Source organism: Carassius carassius, chromosome 34 (genome assembly GCF_963082965.1).
Source record: "Carassius carassius chromosome 34, fCarCar2.1, whole genome shotgun sequence".
Classification (NCBI taxonomy): domain Eukaryota; kingdom Metazoa; phylum Chordata; class Actinopteri; order Cypriniformes; family Cyprinidae; genus Carassius; species Carassius carassius.
The window spans coordinates 2,381,118-2,407,124 of NC_081788.1; the positions used below are offsets into that span (position 1 = coordinate 2,381,118).

The window sequence follows — 26,007 nt, forward strand, 5'->3', positions numbered from 1 at the left end:
GTTTTTATTTTATCTTATTTTTATACAGGCTAAATCTAAAAACAATAATGTGTTTTTTTGTGTTAATAATACAAAAACAGTATAAAATGTATGTGTATAATTTTATTTTAATTTATTTATTAATTGTCTGTTGTCCTGATGTACCTCTGTGGCTTTAAATTCTTCATATTTATAGGGGGCAGTCGTGGCCTAATTGTTAGAGAGTGGGACTTGTAACCCTGTATTGAGTTGTTTTTTTGTCAGTGAAAATAACATCAAAAGGTGAGCTGCTGCTGAAGAAGAAGAAAAAAAAAACGCTACAAGCAGCTTAAGTTGGATGGCTGGTCTCAGCGGGTTTAAGATGGAAGTAGCTGGTTTCAGCTGGTCTCCCAGCCTGACCAGCTAAAGATTTGGTCAAAACCCCTCTAAAACCAGCATGCAAAGTAGCTATGTCCAGCTATGACCAGGCTGGAAGACCAGCTAAAACCAGTCAAGCAAATTTTTTTCAGCTCTCTTGATAATAATAATAATAATAATAATAATTAAACGCGTTTAAAATGCTAAACTAAGTTAAATAAACATGTTTTATTTAAATTGACATCTATTTATTTCAACTTTTTGACAAATAAGCGTTTGATTAGTTATAACATTTTATAATGTAAAACCCATATAAAGAGAGGAGAAGAAGAAGAAGAAGAAGAAGAAGAAGAAGAAGAAGAAGAAGAAGAAGAAGAGAATACAGTAAATTCAGCAAGACGTTTATACATTGAGAGGACTTTTATTTTGACATGACGATCAGTGTTCCTGATCACGCCTAACAAACCGAGTCACACGATGGTCTTTCTGATCAACGCTTTTCTGTTCATTTATAGCGCGTTTAATTTCGATATCTCTGTTAAGAGGCTGTTAAGGATGTGAAAGCCCATCGCTGAGGAAAAAGGTAGCTAAACGTATTCCTTTCTCAGTTCAGTGTGATTTAAGTTAGGTCTGCTGACAAACTACCAGACAAGCAAGCATGTTTACAATAGAGGACAGACTGCACATTTGATTTTAGGCACACAATTAAAAATAAATAAATAGAGTAAGGTATCCATTTCAACACTAACACTGTCCAGCCTTTATGAAATCCAGTGCATCACTTGTTCTGATGTTCACAGGTGCCTATATAATAAAATGTTCATTGTGTATATAAATACATGCATAAAAACATTATAAGAAGACACAGTTTTGTATATTTGTTATTTCTTTTAACAAACACCAAAAGACAATGAATAAATAAACTGCTGATCCAAGCAGAAAACACATATTTGTGATTATAAAGGTTTTAGCATTAGAAACCGGTCTAGATTTAAGCAGTGGGGTTTGTGATGGGGCTTATGATTTTTGTGTGACTAGTAACGCTTTACTACAAAGATGTATACATAAACATTTGATTAAATTCCATGAATTAATCTTTTATACACATTTGTCCATTTTGGTTAACGTTAAATTATGAATACATTCTACTCTTTACCATTAGATCATGTCAGTTTTAATGATGCTACTTTAATGCATTGTTATAAATGAATTGAACCAGTGACACTTAATGAACATGGATTTGATTAACAGATAAACCATGCATTCATATTTCAGGGTTGTTGATAATGTTACTTAATGCTTAATACTGAATAAAAAAATAAGCATTTAATATGCAGGCAAGTGTGTCTGTTTTTATAAAATCTTCCTTTTTTGGAAATACCTTGGGTACTCTTTTAACATGAATATTTAACATGATGTAAATGTGTTTTATTTTAAGAAGTCACATGGTTATGTAATTTTAATATATTTTGCATGTATGATTGTTTGAGTGATGGAGAGGGTCTGGCATGGCTGGTGCTGTCACACAGGTGCTTCATAAACTGAGAAGCATTGGATCTAGCCTCTCATATCCAAACCCATCTTATGGCCTCCATCTACCCGGCCTCATTAGAGGACACACCTGACGTGAAGGAGGGCTTCCTGTGTCCTCTTTGTTTGAAGGACCTCCAGTCGTTCTACCAACTACAAGGCCACTATGAAGACGAACACTCTGGTGACAACCGGCATGTTGGTGGTCAGCTGAAAAGTAAGCTGGAATAGGATTGATTGCCATTTCTCACATTACTCAGGGAAATAAACATGAATAGGGTGTCTCCTGTGTCACAGTGATAAAAGTGATAAAAGGTGTTCCATTCGATCAAAAGTGCCATACGAAGTGGACTTCACACACAGTTTAGTCTGCCATCTATTCCCGTCCGTAGGGAGTGTACATGTTCAGTTTACCCATCAGCCATTGTGCACTACCCCAGAACTGCAAGAAGTTTGTCTAAAATAAAGGCAGTGAAAATGATTTGAGGCTTTGAGTGAAGCTTCTTTTATTGAGTAGTCTATACTTAGACCCAGGTGTGACTTGTATGTAGTTGCTCATCGGCATAAAGTGGACGAGATTGACTTACAGTGCAGCTATCATGATCATGTTTCAATTTGATTTAACTGTATATAATAATCATATAAATGCACATTGATGTATTATACACTAGCGTTAAAAAGTTTAGATCAGTAAGATTTTTAATGTTTTTAAAAGAAGTCTCTTCCGCTCACAAAACATTATTATCATCGTTGAAAAGTATTTAGTAAACAGTTGTAATATATTCCTTTCATAGCACTATTGGCGATTTGTCATGAAGATCTTTTATCACAAGTGTTAAATGTGTTTGTGTAGTAGACGAAACTGTTACGCTGGTTCACATAGGGACACACAATATTCAGGCTGTGTAATAGACTTTTAGATCAATCCACATTTAGTAAAACTGTCCAGAGCTTATCATATTTATCGACTTGAATTTTAATTGGAATCTTATCGCCCAATCCTAGATGCAGGTTGGCTTAATAAAACACAAGACAAATAATAAAATTTCTTGTTATAATTTCCAAGGGCTTACTCGGTAGTTAATTCATGCTTATTTAAAGGGGTCATATGATGCTGTCTAAAAAGAACATTATTTGGTGAAATGAAATGTATTTATGTTGTTTATGGTTGTAACGGTAAAGCTTCATCGCCACGGGAAGAAGGAGGCGGGAACCGGCAGACAATCAAAATGAAGCTTTAATGATAAAATAAATACAAAACAGCGTGACAGCCCCTCGCGGACGACTGTCATACACAAACAAAATCAAAACACAAAATAAACTCCAGGCCTGGTCCTCTCTCGTCCTTCACTGTCGTCGCTCCTCTTTTGTATCCTTCCGATCTCCTCCATGGGACTCAAACCGGTGAGTGTCGCAGGTGTCGTTCATTTCCAATCACTCCACCAGCCTCGCTCCATTCCCATGTCTCTCAGCCCCGCCCCACTCGTCACAATGGTAAAAAAAAACAAAAACATTATTTTCCACATACTGTACATTATTGTTTCTCCTCTATGCCCCGCCTTCTGAAACACATTTTAGGGGTGTGTGAACGAATCTTAACTCTGATAAAGAATATCTCTTTGTTTTTGAGACTTTAGTCTTTGCAACTTTACAGATTTTCTTTATGCACCAAGAGCTTGTAACACTCCAAAGAGAAAGAAAACATTTAAATCGTATCATATGACCCCTTTAAAAGAAGTTATATTCAGTTAATCAATCAAGAACAGTCTGTTATGTCGTGTGATATTGCGAAATTATTATCATAATCTTAAACACACTGGTTTGCAGCACAAATAGTTTAACAGTTTAATGGACTTTGATATTCTTATAGTTACCTGTAACCGCTAACAAAGTGGATATCTTGTATTTTTTAAGAAAATAGCTTGCTTCTGTGTTGCAAATGTATGTTATATATGTTCCTTATCACCAAGTGCCAAATTCTGTCATCAGTACATAGCCAAGGCCTATGTGGTCCCACTGCTGCCAATCGTATTTTGACTCACTGGGTTGCCATTTGGCAGGAAAACACAGTGTTCTGCAGCCATGGAAGCCAGTATAAACTGGACCAGAGATAGCATATCGCACCCAACCTAAAAAGCTTCAGCATCCATCTAAAACAGTTCATGACCTGAGGCATAGTAAATGGGGACATTGGTATAAGCTTGTTGTTTTATATACAAACAAAGCTTGAGGACCAAAACCAATGCAAAAGGTAATGTATTTAGGCAGCATCAGCTGATTCTTCTTCTAGACAAACAGTTGTTCTCAATTCCAGTCCTAGGGACCCCCAGCCCTTATCAGACACATGTAATTAAGGTCTAGAAATCTCTGCTAACAAGTTGATGAGTGGAATCAGGTGTGTTAGATGAGGTACAAAGGACAGGTGAAGGAACTGACATGTTCAGTTATTAAGCATTTTTCATGTTTTTTTCAGGCCTGGTGCAAAAGGCAAAGAAAGCCACAGACAAGCTATTAAAGCGGGATGGAGATGAGAGGACAGGCAGCAGTTATGAATCGTGTTATTATGGAGGAGTGGACCCCTACATGTGGGAGCCACAGGAGCTCGGTAAGATTCTTACTACCAAATTACTACAGATAAAAAAATAATAAAAATAAAAATAAAGCTAAGAGTACAAATTAAAAAAAATATATATATAAGATTCCAAGCTAGTTAATATTTTCTGTTAAAATAGGAGCCACCCGCAGTCACTTGGATTTTTTCAAGAAGCAAAGAGCTGCAAGAATTGATCATTATGTTATTGAAGTCAACAAATCCATTATACGACTGGAAAAGGTGAATATTTGTCTGTTATGCTCCTAGTAATTTCAGTTGCATCTTATATGATTGTTGATATACTCTAAGCAAGTAGAGGTCAACCGATAATTGATTAAAACCGAAACTGATAGCTAGGTTAGACCACACTGGTCGATAAAGATTAATCAACCGATAACTTCTAAAATGGATACTGAACAAAAACTAAAATAATGCTTTACTATTTAAAAAAAATTACTGAACCATACTTTGTACAATAATAAAAAAATATTCATATTAATTTTATATTGATAATTAAAGATAGTTCATTTACTAATGTTAACAGAAGCAACTTCAAAATTTCAAAATTCAACATCTCAATTAAATTTGTAGATGTTGAAATTAACAGACTCTACTAGATGGGCATCTTTAAACATCTACACCATTTGTTCTCAAACCTGTCCTGGAGTACCCCCAGCCCTGCACATTTTGTATGTCTCCCTCATCTGTCACACCTGATTCATCTCATCAGCTCATTATTGGAGACTGCAAGACCTGAAGTGAGTGTTTCAGATATAGGGAGACATACAAAATGTGCAGTGCTGGGGGTATTTCATGGAGAGGTTTGAGAACCACCGATCTACACCATATCATGAACTTACATATATATGGATACTCACACACTTTAATTGCTTCTATTCTAGAACACTTAATGAAAATAACGAAACAAAATATGGCAGTTGCACACCTGGCAAAAAGCACATCACCACGTGGAAAACTCACAGCTATCGGGAATCGCACACCAGACGTGTCGTGTTCAATTCAAACAGCGGTCTAAAACCGTTTATTTAATCACCAAACAGGCAAAAGTTTACCTCAAGAATAATGATCAAAAAGCAACATAGGTGAGATTTGAAGTTCAGTGGTTAAAAAAAAAAAAAAACTGAGCAAAAAGAAAGAAAAATTGCAATCTATATTATTATTGTCTTTATTAGAGCCACAGAATTACAGATGTTTCTCTGAAAAATACAAAATTTTATTGGTCATAATGTTCAATTAACAATGATTTGGAAAAAAAAATATTGAATGGAAACAATGTGAATGGCGATCTGTGGCACTAAATCAACATATCAGTTTGCTTTCTCATGTCACTAGCTTTAAATCTTTAACTTTGCTGGTTAAAAAATGTTTTAATGTGACCAGATATAAACTAATGCAAACAGATGGTAACAATCATGACATTAAGCATTTGCGTCAGACTTCTAGTCAACAAATTAATGACTTAATAATTAAATAAAAACATGCCTTACAGTATAATGTGTACACACCATTTAGTTGTCCATGTTTTAAATCTGCATCTGAAGTGTCCGCTCTGTGCAGCACGCAAATCAATGGGATCATATTGTCTACACTTGCTATCCAATAAGACATTCCAGAGAAGGTGAAGATCCTTTTTATGTTGTTTATGCCAGAATCCATTATCTTTGAAGCATATTTTGATGAATTGTTATAGTTTAAAGTCTGTCAGAGCTCATTATTTTTCTGTTGACTTTTATGGACAGACTTATTATTAAGTAATGCCTGATTTAGTTTCAGAATTTAATATAAGATCAAATTAAAAAACTTAATTTAACTTAACTAACCCGGTTACCACCATGAATATAGCCGAGGTATGGCTTTAAATCATAAAAAAATAAACTGTGCAGCACGCAGCCTCAAGTTTCAAAACAAACAGCACGTTCTGTCAGTGATTTTGGTCTCTAGAGGTTGCTCTCGTGCTGTATAATCACAGAGGAGCTTCTCAGCCTCTTCAGGAACAGATGCAATCTGGAAAAAATATGGACATGATGTATTTTTGCCAATAGTTCCAGCAATCAACTATCTGTGCCGATTAATCGGCAAAACTGATACATCGGTCGACTTCTATAAGCAAGTGTTGGAAAACAGACATGAATGCTTTGCCATGCATAGTGCATGTGCATGGCTTTGGTTTTTACAGTAAATACTTAATCTCTGTTGTTGTGTTACTATGGCTGTAAAAAACCTCAGTACTCAAAGAAACTTTGTTGTATTTAGAAAATATTACAAATATGTTATTATTCAGGAAGCTAGCGATAAACATAACAGTTTGACTAACTATAAATGGCTTGCTTAGGTAAATTCTCTTCAAACTTGCTATGTCAGTAATTGATCTGAAAGTCAAAACTGACTTTTCAGATTACACGAAATATCACATAATTTAAAAAAAATCAAGGCAAAACAAAGTTCGTTTTGAGTTAATTTTGGCAGTTCGAAACAGCTGACCAAAGCAAACTTTCTGGGGGAGTTTGTTTTGGCTCCTAGACACATTTGAGCTATCATTAGGGCCTTTTCATAGTACCATAACTAATTTTGGAACTACCCACTTTTTGGCATTTTCGCACCACTGGAACTGGGTGCGATTTTAGTACCGGACTGCCTTTTTTGAGAACCAAATTTGCTCCTACTGCGGAGCTAAAGTAACAAACTGATTTTTTTCCACATCATACTAATGTTTTCAAACTATGAGACGTTCACATTTCCCATAAAGGACTGATTATGGAAATGGAATGGTTCTTTTGTATTGCAAACATGAAACTTGACTCTGAACTGATGCTAATCCTTATTCTTTTGTCTATGAAATTCTGACCATTGGTGCCCGTCTCACACCTAGATTGTCTACAAATCATTACATCGTTTTGTTTAGGGGATACGCGACAGCACTACCACGCGTTTGCTTTAATCTGCACCCCACCTCCAGCAGCGCGACACATGTTTATATTAATCTACACCCCGCCTCCAGCAGCGCGACGCGTTTATATTATTCTACACCCCGCCTCCAGCAGCGTGACACGTTTACATTACAGGCTTTTATTTGAAGCAGGCTTTTATTAGAGGCAGGCCTTTATTTCTAATTTCATGTGTTTGATAAGTAATTGTTTTAAATAACCCATTTTAAATCAAAAGCGATAGCGTAAACACTTGGAAACACTTGTTTGTTTACTGTGTTGAGACGTCAAAGTCAAAGTCACCTTTATTTATATAGCGCTTTAAACAAAATACATTGCGTCAAAACAACTGAACAACATTCATTAGGAAAACTGTGTCAATAATGCAAAAATGATAGTTAAAGGCAGTTCATCATTGGATTCAGTTATGTCATCTCTGTTCAGTTAAATAGTGTCTGTTAGTGTTGTCACGGTACCAAAATTTCAGTATTCGGTACCGATACCAGTGAAAATCCACGGTTCTCGGTACCAATTTCGGTACCAAAGCAAAACACGAAAATAGCTAATTAAAAAAAAAACTTTTTAGCACTAAAAATAAAACCAATGCCATTCTTTATACTTATTTACAATTGTGTTTCAAGTTTTTCTACAAGTTATATATTTATGAAAAACAGTAAACAAGTTTCACCTAAATTTAATTTGTCTTTTAATTTATGAAATTTAAACACATTTTATTTCTGGTAAATAAAGGGAATTTTCTATTAAAATTAAAACATGTAAGAAATATTGTGATTTATTTCTTTAAAAAATAAAGTTTTATAAATGTTATCAACAGTAGTAGCATTATCACATACATTTTACTAAATAATAGTAATATTTCTAGCACAATGCCTTTATGTAAAAATTAACCTTTAGGCCTAATGAATGCATATTTGTCATTTTAACTGAACTTAAAACTGGTGGTGATGCTTAAGATATTTTTGGTCATTGATGGTTTCTGTAAAAAAATAGTAATAGATCATATTAATTATTATTCATATCAATAATTATTAAAAGATAATACTACTACTAATTCTACTATCATACTAATGTATATACAATGCACTATGAATTGATGAGCTGCTGGGTTCATGAATATTAATCACGTTGTCTGCGTTCGGTCAAACTGATTTGCTGAGATCAAAACAGGGACGGTACTAAATCAGCGCCAGCCAATGAAATTGCCAAACTACTACATAGTAAACAAACCCGCACGTCTCTGCCATTCATTAATTCATACAGAGACACGCAGAACACGGATTCATATTTCAGGCAACATTTGCGGCTTAACATTTACAGATACTGGTCTATATGGAGATTTGATTTGATTAATTTATGCTAACTTTGACAAATTCTATGACTGTCCATATTAAAATGTAAGTTTCATTTTCATGACTGGATTTTGAGATTCCGTCCTCATTTTCTGCTTCGCGGAAATCATAGCGCTGAACCGGGTTTGAACGGGACCTCGGTACTACCGGTACTTAAAGAAACCTGGTACCGTCACATTTAAATTTTTTTAGTACCGACTTGGTACCGAAGTACCGGGTCTTTTGACAACACTAGTGTCTGTGCATTTATTTGCAATCAAGTCAACGATGTCGCTGTAGATGAAGTGTCCCCAAACGTGCTGCGTTTGGTCTCGTACTCTATCGCATACGTTGTCAATGTTGTGCGCTAGCTAAGACCTTTGTTGTGATAAACAGTAAAGTGTGTTCAAGCATCAGCCAAGAGAGTGTAAAGAAATACCCTTTGTGAGAAGCAGTTAAATCAACGGGAGTTAAAAGCAGATCTGTGGCGAGTGGGGCGGGGCCGAGGGATGTGGGAACAAGGAGTGAGGCCGGCAATGATTGGGCAAATCAGTGACACCTGCGACCCACTGCCGGTCTCGAGTCCCATGTAGGAGATGGAATGATATAAAACTGGAGCGACGACAGTGAAGGACGAGAGAGGACCAGGCCTGGGTTTTTAGTTGTGTTTTGGTTTTTATTTGAGCGCACCAGTCGTCCGTGAGGGGCTGGTGCGCTGTTTTGTGTTTATTTTTGAATTATTAAATGTCGTTTGATTGTCCGCCGGTTCCTGCCTCCTTCTTGCCGATGACTAGGATGTTTTAATTCATTACAGTGGTGCCGAAGCCCGGGAGAAGGAGGGACGCGCTGCTGAAGATCCCTCGCCGCTGTGGTGAATCCGCGGTGCCATCGAGCAGGCGAGGAGGATGCCGCCATGGACGCTCGAGGCGGTGGACTGGAGCGAGTTGCCGGGGACGGGCAAGCTCGCTGCCGACCGCCCACGATAGGGAGGGGCGGCTGCCGTCCGTGAGGGAGCGGAGGAGTCGGCGCCGTTCGCCTGGGGGCCGGAGCCTGCTGCCTTCGTGAAGGTATCCGGGGAGCAGGGAACGGGGGACTCCTGCCGGCTGCCCAAAACCGGAGGAGCTGTCGCCGTCCACTGGGCAGCGGAGGGGTGTCGTGCCGTCCGCCGAGGGCCGTCCAGTGCCACCGCCAGGCACCGCGGAGGAGATCGCCCAGCCGGTGGAGGGCCGAGCAGCAGTGCTCCCCAGGTTCCCGCAGGTTCCCGTGAGCGGTCCCCCCCGGAGGGAGGGGGGGGGTGAGTAGAGCGCAGTCTCGTGGGTACCCCCCGGCCTGCGAGGGGCGAGGGGGGTATGTGGCGAGTGGGGCGGGGCCGAGGGACGTGGGAACAAGGAGGGAGGCCGGCAATGATTGGGAAATCAGTGTCACCTTCGACCCACTGCCGGTCTCGAGTCCCACGTAGGAGATGGAAGGATATAAAACTGGAGCGACGACAGTGAAGGACGAGAGAGGACCAGGCCTGGGCTTTTAGTTGTGTTTTGGTGCGACTGACGCGCTGTTTGGTCTTTAATTTGTATTATTAAAATGTTATTTGATTGTCCGCCGGTTCCCGCCTCCTTCTTCCGGATGAATAGGAAGTTTTAATTCATTACAAGATCGTGTAATGAATTAAACCTTCCTAGTCATCGGGAAGAAGGAAGCGGGAACCGGCGGACAATCAAATAACACTTTAATAATCACAAAATAAACAAAACAGCGCACCAGCCCCTCACGGACGACTGGTGCGCACAAAATAAAACCAAAACCTAAAATAATGCCCAGGCCTGGTCCTCTCTCGTCCTTCACTGTCGTCGCTCCAGTTTTATATCCTTTCATCTCCTACGTGGGACTCGAGACCGGCAGTGGGTCGCAGGTGCCACTGATTTCCCAATCATTGCCGGCCTCCCTCCTTGTTCCCACGTCCCTCGGCCCCGCCCCACTCGCCACATACCCCCATCACCCCTCGCAGGCCGGGGGGTACCCTCGAGACTGCGCTCTACTCCGGGGGGGACCGCTCACGGGGACCTGCGGGAACCTGGGGGTAGGACAGACGAGGCGAGAGAAAAGGAGATGGAAGGAGGAGTGACAGAGACGAGAGAGGGGAGAGAAAAAAATAATAATAATAAATTCCGGTTCCCAGACGCACTGCTGCTCGGCCCTCCTCCGGCTGGGCGATCTCCTCCGCGGTGCCTGGCGGTGGCACTGGACGGCCCTCGGCGGACGGCACGACACTCCTCCGGTTTTGGGCAGCCGGCAGGAGTCCCCCGTTCCCTGCTCCTCCCTGTTCAGGCGGACGGCAGCAGGCTCCGGCTCTCTGGCGAACGGCGCCGACTCCTCCGCTCCCTCACGGACGGCAGCCGCCCCTCCAGATAGCGGGCGGTCGGCAGCGAGCTCACCTGTCCCCGGCAACTCGCTCCAGTCCACCGCCTCGAGCGTCCATGGCGGCATCCTCCTCGCCAGCTCTGTGGCACCGCGGATTCCCCACAGCGGCGAGGGATCTTCAGCAGCGCGTCCCTCCTTCTCCCGGGCTTCGGCACCACTGTAATGGATTAAAACATCCTAGTCATCGGCAAGAAGGAGGCGGGAACCGGCGGACAATCAAACAACACTTTAATAATCACAAAATAAACAAAACAGCGCACCAGCCCCTCACGGACGACTGGTGCGCACAAAATAAAACCAAAACCTAAAATAATGCCCAGGCCTGGTCCTCTCTCGTCCTTCACTGTCGTCGCTCCAGTTTTATATCCTTTCATCTCCTACGTGGGACTCGAGACCGGCAGTGGGTCGCAGGTGCCACTGATTTCCCAATCATTGCCAGCCTCCCTCCTTGTTCCCACATCCCTCGGCCCCGCCCCACTCGCCACAGATCGTAAGTGTATTTATTTCTTGTCTCATTAGTGTTTAGCGCAGTTGTCATTGCTAGGAAACACTTGTTTGTTTACTGTGTTGAGACGTGCTGCGTTTGGTCTCGTACTCTATCGCATACGTTGTCAGTGTTGTGCGCTTGCTTAGAGCTTTGTTGTGATAAACAGTAAAGTGTGTTCAAGCGCCAGCCAAGAGAGTGTAAAGAAATACCCTTTATGAGAAGCAGTTAAATCAGCGGGAGTTAAAAGCAGATCGTAAGTGTATTTATTTCTTGTCTCATTAGTGTTTAGCACAGTTGTCGTTGCTAGGAAACACTTGTTTGTTTACTGTGTTGAGACGTGCTGCGTTTGGTCTCGTACTCTATCGCATATGTTGTCAGTGTTGTGCACTTGCTTAGACCTTTGTTGTGATAAACAGTAAAGTGTGTTCAAGCGCCAGCCAAGAGAGTGTAAAGAAATACCCTTTATGAGAAGCAGTTAAATCAGTGGGAGTTAAAAGCAGATCGTAAGTGTATTTATTTCTTGTCTCATTAGCTTTTAGCGCAGTTGTCGTTGCTAGGAAACACTTGTTTGTTTACTGTGTTGAGACTTGCTGCGTTTGGTCTCGTACTCTATCACATACGTTGTCAGTGTTGTGCGCAGTTGTCCAGTTAAGCCCTCCTCGAGTGAAGACCGAAGACTGTAAAGACCATCGACTCTACCGTGCGACTCCACCGGGCAGGGACACCGGCAGGGAATATAAGTATTGTTTCAATTAATCTTTTTCCTTCTTGTTTCATTTCTGTTTCAGTTGTTTTTTTGGTTTATAACCAAATCTTACTATGTGTTTTCAGATCCCTACTATCACTACCACTCGCAAACCACACATCACACAATGTAGACAGCACAATCTTAATAACCTGCACACTTTGCCTATATCTGCTAATACACTACTTTCTTTTTCTATTGGTCTCTGGAATTGCCAGTCTGCTGTAAACAAAGCCGATTTCATTACTTCTATTATTAGTCATTCAAAGCTTAATCTCATGGCCCTAACAGAGACCTGGATCAAACCAGAGGACACTGCTACACCTGCAGCACTCTCCAATAATTTCTCATTTTCCCACTCCCCCCGTTTGACTGGAAGAGGTGGAGGTACTGGTCTGCTCATCTCTAATGATTGGAAATTTAATCCTTTACCATCTTTGGGTATCAACAGCTCCTTTGAATCTCATTCAGTTACTGTTACCTACCCTTTTAAAATACATTTTGTAGTTGTCTATCGACGCCCAGGACCACTGGGTAACTTTTTGGATGAATTAGATGTGTTGCTCTCAACCTTTTCTGAGGATGGTACTCCCCTAGTTATGCTTGGAGATTTCAACATCCATCTAGATAAACCTCTGTATGCTGATTTCCACACTCTGCTTGCCTCTTTTAATCTCAACCGAGTGTCAACTACTGCTACTCACAAATCAGGCAACCAACTGGACCTTATTTATACACGACACTGCTCTACTGATCATGTTGTGGTTACTCCACTGCACACGTCGGATCACTTCCTCCTCACTCTTAACCTCAACATGGTCCCTGACACTTCACTTACCCCTCCACATGTCATCTTTCGACGTAACCTACGCACACATTCACCCTCCCGGCTTTCTGCAATGGTTTCATCTTCACTTCCTTCCCCTAAACTGTTTGCATCTTTGGATGCTAACAGTGCTACTGATACTTTCTGCTCCACTCTTACATCTTGTTTAGACACTGTTTGCCCCTTATCTTCCAGGCCAGCCCGTAACACCCCTTCTGCCCCTTGGTTATCTGATGTTCTATGCGAACACCGTTCTAAGCTTAGAGCTGCTGAAAGGGTGTGACGCAAATCCAGAAATACTACTGACCTTAATATGTATCAGTCACTCCTATCTTCTTTCTCTGCTACTGTCTCCACTGCTAAAATGACATACTACCATAATAAAATTAACAATTCGTCTAACTCTCGCATGCTTTTTAAAACATTTTCCTCACTTCTATGTCCTCCTCCTCCCCCTCCTGCTCATATCACCAGCAAACTTACACTCATTTACATCCTTCTCTTCACTCTCTGAGGCAGAAGTCTCAAAACTCATCCTTTCTAATCACCCTACAACTTGCCCGCTTGATCCTATTCCATCTCATCTCCTTCAAGCCATTTCTCCTGCAGTTGTACCTGCACTCACTCACATCATCAACACATCCCTCCACACTGGTATTTTTCCCTCATCATTTAGACAGGCACGTATAACTCCACTACTTAAAAAACCCAACCTCAATCCATCTCTTTTAGAGAACTACAGACCAGTTTCCCTTCTTCTTTTCATTGCAAAAACACTTGAACGAGCTGTGTTCAACCAAGTCTCTACATTTCTCACATACAACAACCTCCTTGACAGCAACCAATCTGGCTTCAGAAGTGGACATTCAACTGAGACTGCCTTGCTCTCAGTTGTTGAAGCTCTAAGACTGGCAAGAGCGGAATCCAAATCTTCAGTACTTATCCTGCTTGATCTGTCCGCTGCTTTTGACACGGTTAACCACCAGATCCTCCTATCAACCCTACTAGCAAAAGGCATCTCAGGAATTACACTTCAATGGTTTGAGTCTTACCTATCAGATAGGTCCTTCAAAGTATCTTGGAGAGGTGAGGTGTCCAAGTCACATCATCTAACTACTGGGGTGCCTCAGGGCTCAGTTCTTGGACCACTTCTCTTCTCTGTCTACATGGCATCATTAGGTTCTGTCATTCAGAAACATGGCTTTTCATACCACTGCTATGCTGATGACACTCAACTCTACCTCTCATTCCATCCTGATGATCCGACGGTAGCTATTCGCATCTCAGCTTGTCTACCAGACATTTCTTCCTGGATGATGGACCATCACCTTCAACTCAACCTTGCCAAGACAGAACTGCTTGTGATTCCAGCAAACCCATCGTTTCATCACAATTTCACCATCAAGTTAGGCACATTAACCATAACTCCTTCAACAACAGCTAGATGCCTTGGAGTTATGATTGATGATCAGCTGACTTTCTCAGACCACACTGCTAAAAGTGTCCGATCCTGCAGATTTACTTTATTCAACATCAAGAAGATCAAGCCCTTTCTTTCGGAACGTGCTGCACAACTCCTTGTTCAAGCTCTTGTTCTGTCCAGGCTGGACTATTGCAATGCCCTCTTGGCAGGTCTTCCAGCCAATTCTATCAAACCGTTACAATTAATTCAGAATGCGGCAGCAAGATTAATTTATAATGAGCCAAAAAGAATACATGTCACACCTCTGTTTATCAATTTGCACTGGCTTCCAATAGCTGCTTGTATAAAATTCAAGGCATTGATGTTTGCCTACAAAACTACCACTGGCTCTGCACCCATTTACCTAAATGTGTTACTTCAGACTTATGTGCCCTCTAGAAGCTTGCGTTCTGCAAGTAAACGTCGCTTGATTGTGCCATCCCAAAGAAGCACAAAGTCACTTTTACGGACTTTTAAATTAAATGTTCCCTCCTGGTGGAATGACCTCGCCAACTCTTTCCGGACAGCTGAGTCCTTAGCCATCTTCAAGAATCGGCTTAAAACACATCTCTTCCATCTTTATTTGACCCTCTAACTTTAACACTCACTATTCTAATTCTATTCTTTAAAAAAAATCTAACTACCTTTCTAATCTTTTTATGTTCTATTTTCTTTTCATTAATTATGCAATTGTATGTCTGTGTCTGTATGTGTAAAGACCTCTAACACTAGCTTGCTCTATTCTTTTTTTATTCTATCTGTTTTCTTTATATTATTTAAAATCCCATGCTAGGTGTACTGTGTTAACCTAACTGAGACTTGTTATAGCACTTATTTATCATTGCTCTTTTTGTTGTTTTTGATTGCTTCCACTAAGTAGCTTTGGATAAAAGCGTCTGCTAAATGAATAAATGTAAATGTAATGTAATGTAATGTTCCAGTGGACAGAGATCATAACATTAGCACAGAATCAGTTCAGAATCAATCACCAAAAGAATCAGTTCGTTTCAGATGCTCTGTGTCAGTCTGCTTCACGCTGAATCACACATGAGCAGTATCATCAGCTCCTCAGTTCTCGAATCGGACGCGTCCGACAGAAACGCTTCTTGGTTCAGTGTACTGGTGATCCAAAAACCGATGCAACCGGTTCTTGACTCGAGAACGAGAAACGCTCCGACAATGGGCGTGTACGTTCGTTATCTGGCTCTGCTGCACAAATTTTCCCCCGGCCTTTATTTAAGGCCTGACTTTATTTGTCCGTGTTGCCCACGCCCCCGGCCGAAATATGAGGCCCGGTGTTTATTTGACTACCGGTTTTTATTTGAGGAATTACGGTATATTAATCTACACCCCGCCTCCAGCAGCACGACACATGTTTACACTAATCTACAGCCCACCTCCAGCAGCGCAACACATGTTTATATTAATCTACACCCCGCCTCCAGCAGCGCGACAAGTTTACACTAATCTACAGCCCACCTCCAGCAGGACGACACGTTTACATTAATCTACAGCCCGCCTCCACCAGCGCGACACGTTTATATTAATCTACACCCCGCCTCCAGCAGCGCGACACATGTTTACATTAATCTACAGCCCACCTCCAGCAGGACGACACATGTTTACATTAATCTACAGCCCGCCTCCACCAGCGCGACACGTTTATATTAATCTACACCCCGCCTCCAGCAGCGCGACACGTTTGACTACCGGTTTTTATTTGAGGAATTACGGTGTATTAATCTACACCCCACCTCCAGCAGCGCGACACATGTTTACACTAATCTACAGCCCACCTCCAGCAGCGCGACAAATGTTTATATTAATCTACACCCCGCCTCCAGCAGCGCGACACGTTTTCATTAATCTGCAGCCCGCCTCCAGCAGGACGACACATGTTTACATTAATCTACACCCCGCCTCCACCAGCGTGACACGTTTATATTAATCTACACCCCGCCTTCACCAGCGCGACATGTTTATATTAATCTACACCCCGCCTCCAGCAGCGCGACACATGTTTACATTAATCTACACCCCGCCTCCAGCAGCGCGACACATATTTACATAAATCTACACCCCGCCTCCAGCAGCGTGACACGTTTACATTAATCTGCACCCCGCCTCCAGCAGCGCGACACATGTTTACATTAATCTACAGCCCACCTCCAGCAGGACGACACGTTTACATTAATCTACACCCCGCCTTCAGCAGCGCAACACATGTTTACATTAATCTACACCCCGCCTACACCAGCGCGACACGTTTATATTAATCTACACCCCGCCTCGAGCAGCGCGACACATGTTTACATTAATCTACAGCCCACCTCCAGCAGGACGACACGTTTACATTAATCTACAGCCCGCCTCCAGCAGCGCGACACGTTTACATTAATCTACACCCCGCCTTCAGCAGCGCGACACATGTTTACATTAATCTACACCCCGCCTCCAGCAGCGCAACACATGTTTACATTAATCTACACCCCGCCTCCAGCAACGCGACACGTTTACATTAATCTACACCCCGCCTCCAGCAACGCGACACATGTTTACATTAATCTACACCCCGCCTCCAGCAGCGCGACACATGTTTACATTAATCTACAGCCCACCTCCAGCAGCGCTGGGGTGTTGGATTGTTCAAAAACAGAATACTGTCGGTCAGCCTTTTCAAACTTCTTTTTGCCCCAAAAAATAAAGAACGAAAACGTACCTCGTTTGAAGGCCTTTATGCAAAATCACCCCTTGGGCCAAACCTTGAAATGCAACAAATACCTGAAATGTGGTCTAACACATTTTGGAACATGTGGGCTTGCATAGATAGAATTGTCCGGATATATAAGCAGATTTTTTTGTGCTTAAAGTTTGACAATCTGATAAATTTTGATAAAGGGATTAAATTTTAAATTGAACTGTCCATTTGATAATTTTTTCACATTACTACTTTGCTTTTCATTGCCAGCTTACGTCCTTTGACAGAACCAACATGGATGCAGCGCAAATAAGATGTATGTGAACAAAATATCACACATGTGCTTTGTACCGTTTAAATAATGACTTAAAATGTGACTACTATGCTACTTTTTCTCAGCACTTGAGAAGTCGGTGGTATCGTGGGTTAATGATCAGGATGTGCCATTTTGCCCTGATTGTGGGGGCAAATTCAACATCCGCAACCGCCGCCACCATTGCAGACTCTGTGGGTCCATTATGTGCAGAAAGTGCACAGAGTTTATTCCTCTGCTACTGGCATGTGAGTTACACGTGTGTAGATATGATAGATCAAGTGGAAAGTACTATACATTAAGATTTTCCTTTTTTTATTTATTTATTTATTTTTTTTAAATAGTTATGTGCCTTTCTGTATACTGCAATTGTCAGATACAAGACAACATTCTGACTAAAATGCAGTCCAATATGTTACTGATTTGGGAGAGTCTATACAGTAATGATGGGAGGTCCAATTAATTTCTGTGAAGCAGTTCTTTCAGGAAGTTCATTTCACATGTGAGTAAAGTGAAATATCTGACACAGTAACTCGTGGTACCTAAAATGGGGATTTGGTGCTTTTGTACATTGGTTTTGTAAAACGTTAAATATATCAAACGTTAGTCAGAGTCATACCCCCTAGTCTTTAAGTTTGTTTAAATATCTATTTGCTCCTTTCAGCTATTATATTAGTCTCAGTATTCCCCACCACATAAAATAATCAGGTCATAAACATATTTCTTGTATGACTTGTTTATACATTACATTTTGTCTCCTCAGACAGATTCCAGGCATTACATTTATAGTGTCCACACACTCATCGGTTCTCAGTATTTCGAATATTACTGAAAGAGACTGTTCTTAGTTCAGTGTATTGTTGCTTCAAGAAAACTACTTCTATACCAATTGCAAACTGGTTGGAGCAGTTAATTGTAGAGAAAAGTTAGCAAAGGCAGATATCACTAGACTTTAGAATAAATTACTTTAGAGTCAAATTATCAGAAACATTTGATAGACCAGTAAATTGATTGCTGACACGCGATGCAAAGTATTACTAATGATTCAGTTAGATGTACTGGTGTACTGAATCAACCTGTTTGTTTATGATCCTGACATCACTATCAGGATGTGAAGAGAATTTCCAACCAACATAACAAAAAGTGTTTTTAAAACAAATTACTTACCCTGCCCTTTTTAGCCTTCAACAAATTAACAATTTGAATTGGAGCAGTCATGGCATTAAGTGCTGCTAATACAAATTTTATTTTGTGCTCCATAGACATTTACATTCAGAGAACATTTTTACGTATTTTGGTCCCTTTAATTTATCCCCTAAGATTTCTTTAATTTGTCTTAAAAAAGATATTTGAAAGATCTAAAATTAAAATAAAAATTACTTAATAAAACCTGCAGAAACCTGACAATATGCTACTCTAATACGCATAAATGTAACAAATGTCTTGTCTTGAGCAGGTAGTCAGATATTCAGGACGTACTGTTATGTGCTTTCAGATAAATTAACTAGTGGAACCAGGGAGGCCCTGTGGGCTCCTGGCCAGAGTGGGTCTCCTGGATCTGCAGGCCCAGTGATGCAGCAGACCTCTCGCCGTGGCTCTATTAACAGCATCTCATCTGTCACATCTGTGTTGGAGGAAAAGGATGAGGACCGTGTACGTTGTTGCCATCACTGCATGGAGGCACTACTCTGGCAACAGCACAAACTGGAGGAAAAAGACCACGTGCCTGACATCGTCAAACTCTATGAGGTAAAAAAAAATAGAAGAATCAAGCATTTTTTGTTAAACATTGTGCTTAATTTTATCCTAGAGTAAACAAATATGTAAATGACATTTATTACAACTTTGTTTATCAGAAGTGAATGTTTTGGGAGACCACTTCTTGATGTTTTCAGTGGAAATCGGCTCTCTTCATGCTGTTTATTTTCTCTCTCACACACTAAAAGAGATAAAAAGAAAGAGTCTTACCAGCTAGAATTAATATGCTACTTGCTAAATGGTATTATTTCTTATTTTGTCTTGTCAATACGAGTTTGTATGGCGTTGTTATTTATTATATTAGCCACTTTGTGAGTTATTGCACAATTGGCACTTACAATCGCTAATGCTCCTCTATCACTATCCATGTTTTGATTTTAGCAAATCGGTTTGAGCGAATGCAGAGATGTTTAACATTCATGAGTAACACAGCCTTTACTCTTACTGTTTGGTGTAATTAAACATTTAATGACCAGTAATGTCTCATGTACCCCATAGTTTAATATAACAAATATGCATCATACATTTTCATAATACATACAAGATCATGCTGTACAAAAATCCTGAATAACTTAAACTATTGCACATTAATATCTTTTTTTACGTCTCTTCAGAATAGCATGTTTTTTGTAAATTGTTTCATTATAAACTTCTATACCTTTCAAGATTCAAAGTTTGTTGATTTTGCAGTAAAAACACATATTGGAAGAGATGCATGGCAATGGTATCACCTCCACATCCACATCGGCCATTAGTGCTTGATGATTGGACCCTGATGATTGCTGCTTGCAGCTATGTATTGTATGGTAGCTCTTAATATAAAGCATAGTCTTTAGTCAGTATTGTTTGTTTTCGCTGTGCAGAGGTTAAGGATGTGTATGGAGAAAGTTGAAGCTAAGGCTCCAGAGTACACGCGCATGGCAGAGTCTCTCAAGTAAGCCCTCAAGCCGAAAGAAATGCACTACAAATGTACATTTGTTCACTTCTTTAATGATATTTAAATGCCTGGTGCCACATCCCAAACATTGCCAGACTTTTTCTCTGTATTGTGTAGTGCTGGGGAGACAACCTGTAATCTAGAGAGTGCTGCTGCACTAAGGATGGAGATACAGAAATACTATGAGCTCATTGACGTTCTGAGGTAGGCAACAGACTAAAGACACATACTGTGACGTGATGTACATTTCTAAATCAGGATTCACAGAATGCATTTCTGTGTTGTTGTTTTTTGGCACTAGTAAGAAGATACTCACACTCGGACTAAAAGATGAGGTCCAGCCTCACCCCAAAGCCCTGCAGCTGCAAAGGATGGTGCGCTACACAGCTACACTTTTTATTCAGGTGAAATTTTATATACACATCTTTACAATTTTGAGAGGTTTACAGACTTTTACTGGGTAAAACTATATTAAATTAAATTAAAATTAAAGTAAAAACTATAAGGGTAGAAACTCAAATTATCCATTCAGTACTCTTACGTTCTTATACCCGTAGGAGAAACTGTTAGGTCTGACGTCGCTCCCCACCAAGGAGAAATATGAGGAGCTTAAAAAGAAGAGAAGAGAGGAGCAGGAGAAAAGGGCGCAGCAGGAGAGACAGGTGAATAAATGACAACATGATCATTTTCTGTTTCTTATATCAATCGAATTTGCTAAACAGTTTTTCTTTATTTGACAAAAACCTAATTGAATCATTGGTGATTCTGATGTCTCAACTCCTAAACCTTTTGAGTTTGTATTATATGTCATGTTACCCATCTGAGTATTCTTCCTTGTTTCTCAGTTTTAGGGCTTTAAGTTCCTAGGAAACTTTTCTACAACAGTTTAATATCTCTATTTTGTCTGCTGAAAGGTTGTATTCTGAGGGCACTATTTTTATTGTGGGTTGTAGAATCAGTTTTATCTAAATATATTGTGTTCTGACTGTTTACCCAATGTAGCAAATAAGATTTTGTTTATATCAGGAAAGACCTAGAAGGCTGCAGAATTACGAATCAGCAGAAGCTTATAGACTGTATGCCATCCAGCCATATATATCCTTGCAATATATATGAATTATGCCCTATAAGTATGCTCATATAATGAGTAACTTCCGTTAAACTTTAATAAGCAGTTAAAGGTTTGCAATATGAACACAATAAAAAGTATTTTCATTAAAAAAACTTTGACATTGTTCTTCTCGCCCTTCAACAATAAATTATTATGTCACTTTAAAATTGTAAATGCATCAACAAATATCTTTCAACAGACCATGACCAACACTGCTAATAAGGATTAGAAATGAAAAGGGGGGACAGTTACATTTTAAAGCATCTACGTGAAAACTAACCTGAAAAGAGACACAAGGATTTGGGAAGAAAAACAAGAGATCCATGCATGCATTCCAGTGAATTATTCATTGGGTATATTGTAGATTAAATGCACAGTATGTGTTGTCTTTTTCCGTATTGTTACACCGAAAAAAAAAAAAATCAAGAGGCAAAGAATGTAAAAATTCTTGTTCAATAACACTTGTTAATAAAGTACTTACAATTATTCTAAAATAGCGGGATAGTAAACTGGTCTGATTAAATTAATTATTTTGCAGGTCATAATGTAACTCTTGTCTTGTCTTACATTATCTAGGCAGGTCTGGAGGCACAAAAATGTAGAATGGAAAATGAACATGACCGAGTGGCCCTCGGTGCAAATGAAAATGTTTCCGGTCCACGCATTACCAAAGCTGGTGGCTGGCTGCCACAATCAGACACTCTACATACTCGCTCTGAGCTGGATGACCCTCTCCTGCAACAGATCAAAAACATCGAGTCGTTCTTACGGCAGGCACGCTTTGCAAACCGCACCGATGAAGTGGCCATGCTGGAGGAAAATCTGCGGCAGCTGCAGGATGAGTTTGACGCTCAGCAGACCAGTCGAGCCATGCAGCTTTCACAGAGGTTGGCTGAGGAGACAGACCTACAGCAGAAACAAATCGAACATCTGCAGCAAAGAGAGCTCGAGAACAGGAACCAATCAAAAAACTCCACCTTGGATTTCAGAGACAGAGAAAATGTTCTGAAAAGAGAAGAGGCCGAAGGTGACTTTGAAGACACAGGGCTTCCAATCAAATCTTCTCCTAAGTCTTTATCACTTCTATTAGGAAACTCTCCTCCCTTAGAGAGGCAAAGAGATAAACATACACCAACTCCACCCACCAGAAACCCCTTTGATGAGGAGCATTTCTCTCCTGATAAGGAAGAACCAACAAACTCACAGACCGCCAATGGAAAGAAAGTGTACAACCCGTTTGAGGAAGAAAATGATGAAATGGAAGATACAGATACAGCTGAAGTAAAGTCACCTAGAAATCCATTTGAAGATGAAGATTATGGAGATGGAGGTAACCGTTTTAAAGGGGTTTCTGGTGAGATTCCAGCTGCCTCAACCAATCCATTTTATGAAGAAGTTGATGAAGATGGCACAGCAGTTGATGGCATGATTGAGGAAGAGCTACTTCTACAACAGATCGATAATATCCGGGCATATATCTTTGACGCCAAGCTAAGTGGACGTTCTGATGAAGTGAAGCTTTTGTCTGAGAACCTAAAGGAGCTGCAACAAACACTACAAGAGCAGAAAATAAAAAATAGTGGCCATCACAAACTCGTTTTGTAATTGATAAGGCTTGTTTTCGGTTACAAATAACAATGTAAGCATTACACAAAAATATAAAACAAATATTCTATGCAGGAAGTAGGACAGTTCATGATCAGAACAACTGAACATCTGTTTCATTTATTTAAATTTGTAATTGAATAATAAACATAAAATACAGTGAGTCTGGGCACTGCTAAATACTCAAATATTTGTGTGAATAAAATCTTAATCTTACATTTATGTAGTTTCAAGTCAAATAAATAGGTAGGTTTTATGGAAGTGGTTGAAATATCTGAAGTAAATAATTTTCTGTTCAGCAAAGTCAGTATTTCATCCTCATAGCTACTTTGATTCAGAATACATTTTGGCTCTAGAATTATATCTCGAATGCACACCTGCAGATTTGAACTTTTTATTTTATTTTATGGATAACCAGCACTTTACTAGATGGAAACACTGATTTCCTGTGTTTCTATCTTTGAAACATCAAAGGGATAGTTCACTCAAACATGAAAGTCTTTTCACTAATTACTCGCTGTTCCAAAATATTGTATTTTATTTTCACTTTGGAAAAGGAAAGGAAAAGAATGTTTCAACTTTTTTTCCATACAATTGAAGTTGATGCTGTCAAAAACAATATCTGAACTCTGATTCAGCAAATCTGTAATACTAAACCGATCGTTCACCCAAGAATCTATTAATTATGTTTTGTTTTTTTGGGCTTGTACAATGAAAATGATGTCTGTTTCGGAGTTTGTATACATTGTTTTATCCAATTAGAAGTACTTATATCTATTGCATCTAAATGACTTAGCAATTATACAGATACATAAAATGTTATGGAAACCAGTGTTGGCATAAACTTATGCATTAGTTAATATAATTGCCTGCTGCGCCTCTAAATAGCTTTGCAAAACTGTACCATTTGTATGTATAATCTCCTGGATTTTTCTAGCATGTTTTATCAGTCCTACAAAAAGACATCAAAACTGGTGACTTCTGTCTTCTATTAACTCAAGGCTTTCCTTTACAGAGAACAGACTGTGGCTGAATGTAATGCTTTTTGGTATTGTTTTTTTTTTTTGTCATCAGAGTAACATATAGTGACCAACAACCTGAGCAATATCAGGTATTATACATGTAACACTAATAATTAATAAAATTCACTGAATGAAAATGTGGTGATTAATTTTGTAGCTATTCACTCAAGAATGAGCCACCAAATGTGTTTATTTTAATTTTTTTTGCAAGTCTGAGTGAAAGTCACAAAACTTCAAATCACATCCACCCTAAAGATTATATATATATATATATATATATATAAAATTGAGTCCTAGGTATAAAAAGAGTCCTGAGCATTTTCACTTTCTTACCAAACAGTCTTTACTCGTCAGAGTCTGCAGCAAGTTTAGCACTGTATTTACCAGTCATCTCTTTGGGAAGTGGGACAAAACCAGGATGAGGAACTTGACCCTACACTTCACTGATACTCTCCCACAGGAAATATTTATCGGGCCCAAAGTTAGCACAACTCCATTTTAGACAGAGCTTCAGCTTCAAGAACTTTACTGTGGACAGAAAGAGACATAAGAGCAGAGTACAGGCACATGTGTTTTAATGACACATTTATCAGTCATTGTAATCAGGTTAGGATGCACCTTCAAATGGTAATACTGGTATTAGCACTGGTTGTACACTATGTGATTCTGGGGTGGGCTAAGGGCTGAAGCCTCATAAATGTTTTTATCACTATACCTTGTAGGCATCATTTTTGTTAGAACCGCTGATTTGCTGTTTGCACATCTAACAGTGTCAACTTAGGTTGTCATTCACTCACTTCTTCAAAAATAAACAAAACACAAAGCCAGCACTTAAATGGCAAGATGCAGCTGTTTCATGGATCAAATTAGGTTATTTGTTACCGAGCCCTGTCACTGTGAAGCAAACGATATAGATTTTTAATCAAAGTATAATATTTCCTATTCATTTCGTCATTATTATTATTATTATGTGTACAATTTGCATTTTTGAGCATTTAAAGGTTGCAGTGCAGTCTTCTTAGGACACGCACACACATTCAGAGTGATTATATAAACTGGTTAGCGTGGTCTGTGGCAGACTTTTCTTCATGTCAGGAAAACAATTTAATATTAATACTAACAAGAAGTTAATAACAAGTGACTTAAATTGTAGAGACTGAATTGAAATTCGCTCTGTTTCGCAAAAAGCAAAACAAAAAGGGTTCCAATCAAAGCCATGTTGTGCATCTCTGCAAGCAACACACAGCAGTTTTGTTACTTCATGAATTTGCTTTTCTTTTTTCTTTTTTTCTTCTTTTTTTTTAAGAATAAGGCTGAGTGAATGATTCATTGGGCCTATTAATAAAACATTTCTTTGTTCCTGAATGAATCAGCTGTTTTAAACAAATGGAACGAATAAATGACTTGTCGCCACCTGACAGTTTCACATTTAAAAGTGTCATTCTATATTGTCTTTAAATATATGTCATTACATATTTCTATATTCCAAATTATACAACATATAGTCTATAGAACACTGCATGTGTAGGGGTTGTGCACAGAAAACTTCTGTATTCTGTAAAACAGGTCAAAACAAACATCACTTCCAGTTCGGTTCTTCTGTGTATGCTTTGTTAAATATAAGTGAAGTGAGTGAAGTGAAGTGACATTCAGCCAAGTATGGTGACCCATACTCAGAATTTGTGCTCTGCATTTAACCCATCCAAAGTGCACACACACAGAGCAGTGAACACACACACACACACTGTGAGCACACACCCGGAGCAGTGGGCAGCCATTTATGCTGCGGCGCCCGGGGAGCAGTTGGGGGTTCAATGCCTTGCTCAAGAGCACCTAAGTCGTGGTATTGAAGGTGGAGAGAGAACTGTACAT

The 26,007-nt window shown here is 39.8% G+C and overlaps 1 protein-coding gene across 3 annotated transcripts; it reads left to right on the forward strand.

Moving 5' to 3' along the window:
• Positions 1 to 691: 691 nt before the first annotated feature.
• On the forward strand, positions 692 to 23,456 carry LOC132115317 (rabenosyn-5-like). Of its 3 annotated transcripts, XM_059523713.1 has the most exons (12): positions 692 to 919; positions 1,827 to 2,083; positions 4,340 to 4,471; positions 4,599 to 4,699; positions 17,660 to 17,705; positions 17,789 to 17,950; positions 19,198 to 19,451; positions 20,324 to 20,394; positions 20,515 to 20,601; positions 20,699 to 20,801; positions 20,955 to 21,059; positions 22,085 to 23,456. In XM_059523713.1, the coding sequence occupies exons 2-12, from the start codon at positions 1,921 to 1,923 to the stop codon at positions 23,111 to 23,113; spliced, it is 2,253 nt and encodes a 750-aa protein (XP_059379696.1). In that variant the 5' UTR covers positions 692 to 919; positions 1,827 to 1,920; the 3' UTR covers positions 23,114 to 23,456. The 3 variants fall into 3 exon arrangements, with proteins under 3 accessions (XP_059379696.1, XP_059379698.1, XP_059379697.1); XM_059523714.1 differs by lacking the exon at positions 692 to 919 and having other exon boundaries at positions 1,744 to 2,083; XM_059523715.1 differs by lacking the exons at positions 4,340 to 4,471; positions 4,599 to 4,699; positions 17,660 to 17,705; positions 17,789 to 17,950 and having other exon boundaries at positions 696 to 919.
• The last annotated feature ends 2,551 nt before the right edge of the window (positions 23,457 to 26,007 follow it).